Raw genomic sequence first — 13,523 nt, forward strand, 5'->3', positions numbered from 1 at the left:
GTCTCCTCCAGTACCATAATTCTTGCTTAATTACTTGCTTTAGATATATGGTGAGTTTCTCTGTCATTTCAATTCTTGAGGTTGCGTGCTTGACCTGTTCAGAGTAGACCAATTGAAATTGCAAGACAACTAATTTAAGTACATTAATTTCTGATTAGAATTTAGATACAGACTTTGTACTCAATTTACTTCCCATTTGCATACATACATACATACATACAAATTAGTTGTCTTGCAATTTCAATTGGTCTACTCTGAACAGGTCAAGCACGCAACCTCAACAATTGAAATGACAGAGAAACTCACCATATATCTGAAGCAAGTGACTTCCTTTAAGAATCCTGGGAACTGTTGATTACCCCTCATGATGCTATAATTCCCAGCATCCATAACAAACTACGGTCCCCAGGATTCTTTGGGGGAAGTCATGTGATATAAATGTGTGGTGTCCACACAACTAAAGTAGCGAAAGAAGAAAGATCTAGAAGAGAAATGAGACAGTTTTTATAAGGAGCAAAGAACCATCAACAGGAGAATAAGTTCCTCTGAGAAAAAACATATCTTTATAGAACATGGAGCAATTAAGAACTGGTGAGTTCAGCAAAACTCACATGATCCACTGAGGAAGATCATTTTAATCACATTACAGCCCTCACTGGTGACGGCCTTTGGAGTTTGATCTGTGCGTGTGCTGAATCCTGGATTTTAAGAAAAAAGTGCTTTTGTGTAAAGAACAGGAAGAATAATCACACCAGAAACTTAATTCTGTCCCTGACTCTCCTCTCAGGTTATTGAGCCCAGGGAAGTCTTTGAGAAGTGCAACTTGACTTTCCCACACACCTCCCACTGCCTGGGTAGCGGAGAGGTGATGATCAGCGCTTTGGCCGACACACTTGGCAATGGGAAAGGTATGGCCAGCTGTGTGTGTGTGTCACTTGGGACTTAAAGGGCGTGGGAGGCAGAGCCCCATGGTGCAAAATGTATATGCAGTTGGCATATGCTACTACAGTCGTACCTTGGCTGTCGAAGTTAATCCGTTCTGGAAGTCCCTTCGACTCCCAAAAACCGTTCGAAAACCAAGACACAGATTTCCGATTGGCCGCAGAAGCTTCTTGCACTCAAAGCCACTTCGGACGTTCAGTTTCCACAAAACGTTCGCAAACCGAAACACTCACTTCCAGGTTTGCGGCATTCAGGAGCCAAAACGTCCAGGTATCAAGGTGTTTGAGATCCAAGATACGTCTGTATATGTTTATAGATGCCTTTGGGCAAATATTTAGATTGTGAGTGGCTGGGGCCTCGCCAGCACTGCATTCTGCACCCAGAGACCCTGTAAGAATAGTATAGAAACATGAGGATAGCCCTGCCGCTGGATCAGGCCAAAGCGGGGCTCATCCAGTCTAGCATTCTCTTCTCACAGTGGCCAGGGCTGGATTAACCATTCAACGAAATAAGGGCATCGAGGGGAGAGGAGAACCACAGAAATTTTCCATTACCGGATTTACTATGGACCGTATTGTGAATCAGGTTCCACAAAAAAACCTCCCACAATCAGAGAAAAAATTACATACACACACACATATAATATTAATTTTTTATTTTATGGTTTATATTTTGAATTAGAGATATATATGGAGGCACCAAAGTCTTTAAGTGTTTGGGGCCTCTAACGGTCTTAATGCAGCCCTCCCAGAGATACCCCAGTGGAAAACCCAAAAGCAGGAGCTGAGCACGAGAACCCTCTCTCCACCTGTGATTCCCAGCACTGGACCAGTGGGATCCCTTTGGCTTGACCCAGCAGGTCTTTCCTGATGTTAACTCCCATTGCCCCCCAGCCACCATTGCCAATGATCAGGAAGGATGATGGGAATTGAAATCTAGCCATATCTGGAGGGCCACAGACTCCCCAGTGTGGGATACCCACAGTACATCCTGGATTAGAGTGGTACCTCCGGTTAAGAACTTAATTCGTTCCGGAGGTCCGTTCTTAACCTGAAGCACCACTTTAGCTAATGGGGCCTCCTGCTGCCGCCACACGATTTCTGTTCTCATCTTGAAGCAAAGTTCTTAGCCCGAGGTAATATTTCTGGGTTAGCGGAGTCTGTAACCTGAAACGTCTGTAACCAGAGGTACCACTGTATTAAAACTAAAAGCCTAAAACCAGCCTATATAAGCTCCCCTTTTAAGCTGCAAAGGGATGCACTCTGCTGAACAACAGACATGAGGGAGGAAGGATAATAATAGCTAGACTGGAGACTGGGAGTGGCTGCCGAGACCATATAACCCCCGTCCTGAAAGATCTTCATTGGCTCCCAGTACGTTTCCGAGCACAATTCAAAGAGTTGGTGCTGACCTTTAAAGTCCTAAACAGCCTCAGTCCAGTATACCTGAAGGAGTGTCTCCACCCCCATCGTTCTGCCCGGACACTGAGGTCCAGCTCCGAGGGCCTTCTGGAGGTTCCATCATTGCAAGAACCGAAGTCACAGGGAACCAGGCAGAGGGCCTTCTCGGTAGTGGCACCCGCCCTGTGGAACACCCACCCTCCCATCAGATGTCAAGGAAATAAACAACTATCTGACTTTTAGAAGACATCTGAAGGCAGCCCTGTTTAGGGAAGTTTTCAATGTTTGATGTTTTATTGTGTTTTTAGTATTCTGTTGGGAGCTGCCCAGAGTGGCTGCAGAAACCCAGCCAGATGGATGGGGTATAAATATATCATTATCATATTTATTAATATTGCATAAATATATGGTCTCCTGGCAACTATTCACATCCTTGCACCCTACCCCAGTCTCCACACACACACACACACACACACACACACAAATGTGTGCCTCCCCATGCCTGTTTGAATTAATTTGCACCCCCGCTACCCTCAATGACCTCAACCCAAATCACTTCTCTCCATAAATAAGTCGCTTTCTGAGAACAGTTGTTGTTCTTGTGACTGCAGGCGGATTCATCCTTATTGACGCGGAGACCTGGGAAGTGAAAGGGACCTGGGAGCGGCCTGGAGACGAGCCGCCACAAGGCTACGACTTCTGGTATCAGCCCAGGCACAATGTCATGATCAGCACCGAGTGGGGAGTGCCCAAGTACTTTGCGAACGGTTTCAACCCAGAGGATCTGAAGAAAGGTACATCCTTCGTTTGAGACGGGGGTGGGTGGGAACACCTGCCATTGAGGCGGTCGATTTCAGGGCCGCCTTCAGATCCCAGTGGTTTGTGGAGTCAGAAAGCAGAGAAGGGGGCTTTATTCCTGTCCTAGTGTGTCACGAAGTCCCGGCTGGGGACGTCGAGACCGGGGGCAAGATGGCGGGGTGGGAGCAGCAACGGGAGTCCAGAAGCCAGGAGTCTGAGGTTTCAGAGAGCCAGGAATCAAGAAGCCGAGGGTCCGAGGGTCAGGAAGCAAGGAGTCACGAAATCAGGGGTCCGAGGGTCAGGAAGCAAGGAGTCACGAAGTCAAGGGTCCAAGGGTCAAGAAGCAAGGAGTCGCGGAGTAAAGCGTTCGAAGGTCAAGAAGCAAGGAGTCACGAAGTCAGGGGTCCGAGGATCAAGAAGCCAGGAGTCAAGGAGCCAAACGCAGCAAGGCAAGGAACGTGTTGCTGTGGCAAAGAGCCGAAGGGAAATGCTGCCCTTATATCCCTTCCCGGCTCTTGCCACCAGGTGCTGTGAGTTACCAAGCAGCCTCACCTGTGCAGCCGCGCCTTGCGTCTTCAGAACAAACTCCGGAAGGCCCCAGTCCTGCAGAGTCCTATGGGTCACAGGGCCCGGCTCCTGCACGCACACCTGACATAGTGGCACCTAGACTGGTGATGGGAACCACGACCCATGACACTCGTGTGGACTGGTTGAACCCAGAGGAATGATGGGGGGAACCAGCTGGGGAACCCCCAAGGGAAGAAGGCTCAGAGCCCAGGGGGGTGGAACAACGTTGGGTGGTCAGGAGGAGAAGAGGGAGAAGACAGGAAAGAGCAAGTGTCAGAAGCTGAAGAGGTAACAGGAGGGAAGTCTAGAATCAGGAGAGGAGGGGGGCGAAGAGGCAGAGACGAATCAGACCAGTGAATTGTCATGGGTGTCCCCCTTTCTTGTTGCAACAAGTCCCACTCCTCCCTGGTCTCCCAGTACCAGAAGAGGCATGAAAAGAGCAGAGGTGAAGTTAGCTTCGCAGGGGCATCGTCTCTGATTGCTTGGAAAAAGCCCTGGAGGGGAGTAGAATTAGACGGCTGGGGGGAGGCACGGACCTTCAGTCTCTGTACCTGCTTCCCAGGGGCAAGACCTACCAGAGATGAGTTAGCCCTGAGATTCCTTTGCAGATTGTGTTTTTGCTATTAGAGAGTTAACTCCAACTTGCACAGTGTGATTTACTACTGGCTGACACTCGGGGTTTGTTGTTGTTGTTTAGTCTTTTAGTCGTGTCTGACTCTTCGTGACCCCCTGGACCAGAGCACACCAGGCACTCCTGTCTTCCACTGCCTCCCACAGTTTGGTCAAACTCATGCTGGTAGCTTCGAGAACACTGTCCCGCCATCTCGTCCTCTGTCGTCCCCTTCTCCTTGTGCCCTCCATCTTTCCCAACATCAGGGTCTTTTCCAGGGAGTCTTCTCTTCTCATGAGGTGGCCAAAGTCTTGGAGCCTCAGCTTCAGGATCTGTCCTTCTAGTGAGCACTCAGGGCTGATTTCCTTCAGAACGGATCGGTCTGATCTTCTTGCAGTCCATGGGACTCTCAAGAGTCCCTCCAGCACCAGAATTCAAAAGACACTCAGGGTTAAAAAAAACCAAGTAGCCTGTTTCCTTGGGTGTTGCAGGTTCGCGACCAGGGTCCCTCTGTGGTTGATGTTGTCCTTGTTTTGCTCCTCCGCAGAGCGCTACGGGCGTCGGCTGAACGTCTGGGACTGGACAACTCACTGCCTGATCCAGCAGATTGACGTTGGGGAAGATTCTGCTCCGCTGGAGATCCGGTTCCTACATAACCCCGACGCCGCACACGGAATGGTGGGCTGCACATTGCAGAGTTCCATCCATCATTTCTTCAAGACAGAGGTTAGAATGAGTGGGGGCAGGGGAGCCCACAGGAGGTTTGGGGCCCAGTAAGGGACGCGGGTGGCGCTGTGGGTTAAACCACAGAGCCTAGGACTTGCTGATCAGAAGGTCGGCGGTTTGAATCCCCACGACAGGGTGAGCTCCCGTTGCTCGGTCCCTGCTCCTGCCCACCGAGCAGTTTGAAAGCATGTCAAAGTGCAAGTAGATCAATAGGTACCACTCCGGTGGGAAGGTAAACGCCGTTTCTGTGCGCTGCTCTGATTTCGCCAGAAGCGGCTTAGTCATGCTGGCCACATGACCCGGAAGCTGTACTCCGGCTCCCTCGGCCAATAAAGCGAGATGAGTGCGGCAACCCCAAAGTCGGCCACGACTGGACCTAATGGTCAGGGGTCCCTTTACCTTTTTAAGCAGCTGGTGGATTGGGCCCTCCGACTCACTTGGGAATAAGGACGCAGATTTGCATAAAATCTGGGCATTCCATTTGGGGAAGGGATTCTGCATCCTCTACCCGCACTTCTCCTGTAGCAGTACAGTGGTACCTTGGGTTAAGTACTTAATTTGTTCCGGAGGTCCGTACTTAACCTGAAACTGTTCTTAACCTGAAGCACCACTTTAGCTAATGGGGGCCTCCTGCTGCTGCCGCGCCGCCGGAGCACGGTTTCTGTTCTCATCCTGAAGCAAAGTTCTTAACCTGACGCACTATTTCTGGGTTAGCAGAGTCTGTAACCTGAAGCGTATGTAACCTGAAGCGTATGTAACCTGGGCTACCACTGTACTTGGAGAAATTAACTTCTAAGGGAGTACCTGATCTCAGACGAACCCACCATGGGAAGGATGCTTCCTGGTTGCTAGGAAAAAAGGAAGGACAAACTACAAAGATTCCAAGGGCCAGAAAATGAGACAGGAGCAATAAAATAACACTGTTTACTTATCGCCTGGGACGCCGGTGGCGCTGTGGTCTAAACCACTGAGCCTAGGACTTGCCGATCAGAAGGTCGGCGGTTTGAATCCCCGCCACAGGGGAGCTCCTGTTGCTCTGTCCCTGCTCCTGCCAACCTAGCAGTTCAAAAGCATGTCAAAGTACAATTAGATAAATAGATACCGCTCCGGCGGGAAGGTAAACGGCGTTTCCGTGCGCTGCTCTGGTTCGCCAAAAGCGGCTTAGTCATGCTGGCCACATGACCCGGAAGCTGTACGCCGGCTCCCTCGGCCAATAAAGCGAGATGAGCGAAGCAACCCCAGAGTCGTTCGCGACTGGACCTAATGGTCAGGGGTCCCTTTACCTTTATTTATCACCTGATGCCCGAACAACCCACTTGTCAGTCACAGCTCTAACTTCACTCATTGGCTAAAAAAGCTGAAAGGCAGGAACAGCCAGCCTCGCTCATCTCACAGAAACTGATTCAAAGGGTACCAGGACATTTTGATCCGTAACTAACTTTCTAGGAGGGCTGCAGACTGACTTTGAAAAACAGAAACAAACTCAGGGTCTGAAGACCCTACTTGCCTTGGACCCAGCACATCAGTATTCCTGGTACCTGCCTCTCGGCAGCCCTGAATTTCAGGAAGGGCGAGTGAGAGAGAAATTAAACGGATCCCAATTTGTTGCATGGGGAACGGGTTGCAGATTAGCAGGCTAAGTTCCAGGTTCAGTTCCTGGCATCGCTGGATACCAGATCTCAAGAAGTATCTGCAACCCAGGTGGACAGCATGGCGCTAGATGGGCCAGCGGTCTGGCCCAGTGTGAGGCAACTCTCCTCACGAGTCCTTCTATTTCCAATGTCCGGGGGGGGGGGGGTGACGTTCCTTTGTTGACAAGCTGGAACATGGAAGGCAGCCGAGATGATCAAGGGTTTATTATTTATACCCCGCCCATCTGGCTGGGCTTCCTCAGCCACTCTGGGCGGCTTCCAACAAAATATTAAAATACAGTAATGCATCAAACATTAAAAGCTTCCCTAAACAGGGCTGCCTTCAGATGTCTTCTAAAAGTCTGGTCGTTGTTGTTCCACAGGGCAGGTGCCACTACCAAGAAGGCCCTCTGCCTGGTTCCCTGTAACTTGGTTTCTCGCAGTGAGGGAACTGCCAGAAGGCCCTTGGCGCTGAACCTCAGTGTCTGGGTGGAACGATGGGGGTAGAGACACTCCTTCAGGTATACTGGATATACCTTCAGATATACCTTCCTTGGAGATTTTTAAGCAGAGGTTGGGTGGCCATCTGTCAGGGGGTTGGACTAGATGACCCGTGGATCCCTTCCAGCTCTTAAGATTCTTGGATTCTGTCCCTTGCACAAGAGGGATAAAAATGGAACTGCCTGTGATTGAACAGCTTCAGAGGAAGACCCAAGGTTTGTAGGAGCACAGACCTTCCTTCGTGGTGAATCCCAGAAAGGGAACCCCAAAACATGGCCCACAGAGAGCTGTGTGTGCAGATTGGTCGAGGAATGCTGGCTGATGGCTGAGCGGAGGAAATCGAAAGCCAGGGGTTGGGGAGGAACGCAGTGGTCTGTCTGGGTTCTTCAGCAGAGATCCCTCCACGCTGCAGCGTCTTGGTGCAGCGGATCCCCCTTCTCAACATGCTTTTCTGCTGCAGGATGGGGACTGGGCAGCCGAAAAGGTGATCCAGATTCCAAACAAGAAGGTGTCAGGGTGGTACTTTCCTGAAATGCCAGGTGAGTAAAGAATGAGAAATAGGCGGCCGGCGGCTCGCTTTCTGTTATGTACTGAGTTGAATAGGATCCAAAATGCAGCAGTCTGATTGGTCCTAGAACAGTAAGGGCCAGAATGCAGCAGTCTGATTGGTCCACAGGAGCCACCCAATCCAGCTCCAGGTGGAAGTGAATCCACATCCTGATTGGCCTAGAGGAGAATCCCGGAATTATCCAATCATGTGGGGCCCATTGTGTAAATAATGTATATAAAGCAGACATTTCGGGGGAACTTCCATTCCTTCTCACCACTATGAGCTGAAAGAAGAGCATGAAATCCACTCTCGACTCCGAGTATATTTCACTTTCCACGTTCCTTTCAGCTGAATCCGGCAGCCACTGTTCCCAGAGTAAAACCTAGCGTCGGATTTGGTCGATAGGGCAGCTAGCTAGCGCCACTTCCTGGAAGACAGAGAACCGGTTGCTGTCGTTCTGTGCTTTGTGAACCTCTTAGATTAGACTACTGCAATGTGATCCACGTAGGGCAGCCCTTGAAGGCAGCCTGGAATTGTAGTTCTGAGATGGGAGCTTCCTGGCGACTCTCAGCACCCTCAACAAGCTATAGTTCCCAGAATCCTTTGGGGGCTAGAGGAAGCCATTACTGCTTAAAGTGGCATCAAAAGTGCTTTCAACGAATGGTGTGGGTCTTTGAATCTGTGTGGCAGAAAATAACCTAGGGAGTGGTTTTAACATTTAAAGCCCTAGGACCCTCGTACCTACGGGACCGCCTCTCCTGGTATGTCCCACGGAGGACCTTGCGGTCTTCAAATAAAAACATCTTTGAGGTCCCGGGCCACAGGGAAACTAGACTGGCCTTGACCAGAGCCAGGGCCTTTTCAGCTGTGGCCCCGATCTCTGTCCCAACAGACTAGGGCCCTGCGGGACTTGACATCTTTCCACAGGGCCTGCAAGACGGAGCTGTTCCACCAGGCCGTTGGCCAAGGCACAGTCTGACCCCCTCCTTCAGTAACCCTCATAGCACTCTAGCCCAATGCTTGCCGTCAATTTGATTCTGAATTGATTTGAGAATGAATTGGTTTTAGAACGTATTTCAGTTAATTGATTGTGATTTTTATGTATGTGTTATTTTTACTGTTGTTAGCCGCTCTGAGCCCGGCTTCGCCTGGGGAGGGCGGAATATAAATAAAATATTATTATTATTATTATTATTATTATTAAGGAATAAAAGAAAGTGAATGCTGACCTGTCCTCTTCTCCTCCAGGTTTCGTCACCGACATCCTCATTTCGATGGACGACCGGTTCCTCTACTTGAGCAACTGGCTGCATGGTGATCTCCGCCAGTACGACATCACCAACCCGTTCTGCCCTAAACTGGTTGGCCAGGTAAAAGAGCACCTGACCCCTTGCCAGACTTTGTGGGGTTCCCAGAAGCTTCTGGCTGACCAGGGATGAAAACAGGATACTTGGCTAAATGACCGCAGAATTCTTATCACATCCACACTCTTGGTTCAGTTACACCTCAGGGATGATGATGATAATTAATAATAATATTTTATTACTCATACCCCGCCCATCTGGCCGGGCCTCCACACCCACTCTGGGTGGCTTCCAACAGAATATTAAAAACACGATAAAACATCAGCCATGAAAAACTTCCCTAAACAGGGCTGCCTTCAGATGTCTTTTAAACGTCAGGTGATTGTTTATTTCTTTAACATCTGATGGGGGGGTGTGCGTTCCACAGTCTGGGCACCACTACTGAGAAGGGCCACAATCAACACCCATCTGTCAATCCCTGGACATCACAACGACGACTGGGGATTTAAAAGTACCTCGCAGGGAACAAAACACAGTTAAAATGGAGGAAGAAGCAGGGGGTTTTAGCAGGGGGTTCAATGTTCCTGGAACTCCCCACTGCTGCTCTAATATTATTATTATTATTATTATTATTATTATTATTATTATTATACTGCCCTATACCCGGAGGTCTCAGGGCAGTTCACATAAAAACATCACAGTATATAAAATAAAAATAAAAGCAATAACCCAATAATACACTCCCCCCAAAAAGAGCCATATTTTAAAAGGGTATGGGCTGTTGATCAGGTCAACCAAAGGCCTGGTTAAAAAGGAATGTTTTTGCCTGGCTCCTTAAGGTGTATAATGAAGGCACCAGGTGAACTTCCCTGCTTCCCCCAAGGAATCATGGGAACTGTAGTTTCCCCCGTGCTACTAGAACTCCCAGCACCCTCCACAAACTACAGTTCCCATAATTCTTTGCGGGGAAAGCCACATGTTTTAAAAGTGTATGGCATGGATATGACCTTGCCAGGCCAAACAGCTCCTTGGAAGATGCTGTTACTCGTGAGCTCAGCTGATTATCTCTCTCTTTCTCTGGGCTTTGGGGGGACTTGTGTCGCACCCCAGGTGTTTGTTGGCGGGAACATTTACAAAGGCGGCGTGGTGACCGTCCTGGAAGACGATGAGCTGGACTGCCAGCCCGACCCGTTTATGATCCAGGTGAGTGAACCTGGAGCTGCAAGGGTGGCGAGGGAGCGGGAGGAATCCAAACTGAACCTTCCTCACCCCACATTTTCTCTGCCTTTAGGGAAAGAGGGTCTATGGCGGACCTCAAATGATTCAACTCAGCTTGGATGGCAAGAGGCTGTACACAACGACCTCTTTGTACACACCTTGGGACAAGCAGTTTTACCCTCAGATGGTCAGGTAAGAGCACCAAGCAGCTAACTGGCTGATTCCACCCCTTCTTCCCCTGCTCTGTACTGAAATCTGGGATGTGTGTATCACAAGTTCAGGGGGTTGGACTAGATGACCCTCAGGGTCCCATCCAACGCTGCAATTCTGTGATTCTGTAAGTGTCACAGCCTCCCTGCCAGGGAGGTGCTAGGGATTGAACCTGGCACCTTCTGCAGGCAAAGCAAGTGCTAATGCACTGAGCTATGCCCCTTCTCTTAAATATAATAGCAAGATTCCAGTCCTCATGGCTCTTTTTCTTTAAAAACATTTTATTAAAGCTGAAATATACTCGGAGTCGAGAGTGGATTTCATGCTCTTTATTCAGCTCATAGTGGTGAGAAGGAATGGAAGTTCCCCCAGAATCTGCTTTATATACATTATTTACACAATGGGCCCCACGTGATTGGCTAATTCCGGGATTCTCCTGTAGGCCAATCAGGTTGTGGGTTCACTTCCACCTGGAGCTAGATTGGGTGGCTCCTGCGGACCAATCAGACTACTGCATTCTGGATTCTATTGTTCTAGGGCCAATCAGACTGCTGCATTTTGGATCCTATTCAACTCAGTACATAACAAAAGTTTTTTCATGATGCAATACAGTAAATAATCTAAAAAAGAACAAAGAGAGAAAGAGAAAACGCCAAAGGAAAACCAAAAAGAGTAAAGGAAAAGGGCTTCTGATTTTCCGTCCGTCAGTTACATAAAAGAAATGATTCAAAATATTTACTCTAGAATGACACCCAACTGATCTACTTTCTGTTCTGTTTTCCCAGATTGATTAGTTCATTTCCCCTTTCACGCAAAAAGTCCAAAAGGGGATCTCTGATCATTATCTTTAATAAATGCCGGCAGTGGTTTTCCTCTAATCCAGGGGTTGGCAAACTAAGGCTCGTGGGCTGGATGCAGCCCACTGGGCTTGTTAATCTGGTCCGCGGACCCTGCCGCCTGCTCGGTCAGTCCCTGCACTAAATTGGTGTGGCACAGAGGTCTCGCCACACAGGTACTGACCACGCAGGGGGGTCCTTTTGGGAGAGGGTGGGACTGGCCCCCCACCGTGTCTGAGGGACAGTGGACTGGCCCCCTCCTGAAAAAGTTTGCTGACCCCTGCACTAATCAAACCGATCAGCTTTGTCTCCCATAACTTCAACGACCCTTCCTCCATATTAGACAACAATAAGTCTTTCCATCTTGGTCCACACAAGAATCTCTCCACTGTGATCGTATATTAAAATAGTATCCCATACTTCTTTGCTGATTGCGTATATGGTCCTCGTGGTTCTGATTAACGGTCTGATTTAAGCAGGAAGACAGGGATCTGCCTTGCACTGAGTCCTCCCCCAGGTGCATCTGGTCCTGTCTGCACTGACCATAGCTGTCAACTGTCCCTTATTTGGTGGGAAACTCCCTTATCCCAGCACCATGTCCCACTGCTGTCCGTTATGGATGATGTCCCTTAAATTTCCCAGGTTTCAAAGGAAGCAGCTCCTCTCCCTCCCTGCCTGCCGGCCAGGGAGAAGGGAGGCTCCAACTGTGTTGCTTGGCTGCGTTGCTCACCCAATAAGGAGTCTAAGAACGACTGGGGGGTGGAGCTTGCATGCCTTGTGCTGATCAAATCGGCCGCGTTGCCTGGGGACTCGCCTTTGCTCAGCGCTTCCCAGTGGAGAGGTGACGGTGGTTTTCCTTGCCGCATCCCCTTTGCCGGGTTGCTGCGCTGTGGGAACCACCGCTTGAGGCTTCATTTGGCTGCTGGCTGGGCTTTCTGCCTTTGGCTCAGAAGGGCTCAGAAGTGGAACATACCTATGCTGGGAAAATCCCTTATTTTGGCTGCTGATCCCTTATTTTCGAGGCTGCTGGTCCCTTATTTTCAAATCTGTAAGTTGACATCTATGGCACTGATCGACAGCATCCCTCCTGCTTCCCGGCACAGAGTCTTTCCCAGCTGTACCTCGAGATGCTGGGGAATGAATGAACTTTATTACGGTCACAGACCAGGTTAAAAAAACAAACACACACATATAAATAAAATAGCAGTTAGGATTTTTTTTTTTTAAACCGATAAAATTGTTAGAGCAAATAAGGACAAAGAAACAAGCATAGGATAAAACATCTGAATAAAATACAAGATTAAACAAAGATAATGGATGGATAAAAACAGATAATTAAAACAGATAAGAACTAAAAACAAATATAAACAAGCAGTTAAAACAACTGTAAGAGCATCAGAACTAAAAGACTCGCATTTAAAACAACTATAAGAGGCTGCAGAGTAGAAGCCTCTGAAATGGAGGACACTCACAACATTAGAAACTGATGTGCAAATATGGTTAAAACAGACAATTAAAACAATGTACAACAATAAATTTAGAAACCATGTACAACAATAAACTATCCCAGGGAGTTGACTCAGAGTCACCCATGGAAATGAGTTTGGGGATTTTCATGCCGGATTATTTTGAGTTGGGCGATGGTCTGCGCCTACAGATTTGTATGCTGGGGAATGGATCTGCCAAGCAACGGACCTGCCTCTGAGCTCCCTTTTGCCTTTGCCTTTTGCAGGGAAGGCTCAGTCATGCTGCAAATCGACGTGGACACCGAGAACGGCGGCCTCTGTGTGAACCCAGACTTCCTGGTGGATTTCGGGAAGGAGCCCTTTGGTCCTGCTCGCGCTCACGAGATGCGCTACCCCGGGGGAGACTGCACATCGGACATCTGGATCTAGGCAGATCTAGGTGATCTTGGCAGGCATCTCTCTCCCCTCCTTCCTCCTGCTAAGCTAACTTTACGGAAGCATCTCTTCGTCACAGGTTTTCACCCTTTAAAAATGTCTGTATTCACCTGCTGAGTCATGAGAGTCCCTCTCTCTCCCGAGTCAGCGGTTTTCTTCCCTGCCTGCCTCCAAAGTATTTTTTTTAATATGTATTTTGTACAATAATAAACCAATCTAAAGGGCGGGGGAGAGAATTGCATAGGGTGGTTTTGGCACTCAACTCATTGCATGACAAGACTGTTGAAAACAGAGCTGCAGAAAATGAATAAACATTTTTTAAAATCTCA

The 13,523-nt window shown here is 48.8% G+C and overlaps 1 protein-coding gene across 2 annotated transcripts in view; it reads left to right on the forward strand.

The window, feature by feature from the left end:
- Nucleotides 1-13,523, forward strand: part of LOC308465793 (methanethiol oxidase-like) — a 28,621-nt gene extending 15,098 nt beyond the window's left edge. For both annotated transcript variants that reach the window (XM_080986045.1, XM_080986044.1), the window contains exons 5-12: nucleotides 788-908; nucleotides 2,954-3,136; nucleotides 4,865-5,043; nucleotides 7,636-7,714; nucleotides 8,974-9,095; nucleotides 10,140-10,232; nucleotides 10,321-10,439; nucleotides 13,026-13,523. In XM_080986045.1, coding sequence (XP_080842171.1) covers nucleotides 788-908; nucleotides 2,954-3,136; nucleotides 4,865-5,043; nucleotides 7,636-7,714; nucleotides 8,974-9,095; nucleotides 10,140-10,232; nucleotides 10,321-10,439; nucleotides 13,026-13,188 — 1,059 coding nt within the window. In that variant the 3' untranslated portion in view covers nucleotides 13,189-13,523. The remainder of the gene's footprint in view (nucleotides 1-787; nucleotides 909-2,953; nucleotides 3,137-4,864; nucleotides 5,044-7,635; nucleotides 7,715-8,973; nucleotides 9,096-10,139; nucleotides 10,233-10,320; nucleotides 10,440-13,025) is intronic.

Source organism: Podarcis pityusensis (genome assembly GCF_964106645.2).
Source record: "Podarcis pityusensis genome assembly, chromosome: 16".
NCBI classification, from domain to species: domain Eukaryota; kingdom Metazoa; phylum Chordata; class Lepidosauria; order Squamata; family Lacertidae; genus Podarcis; species Podarcis pityusensis.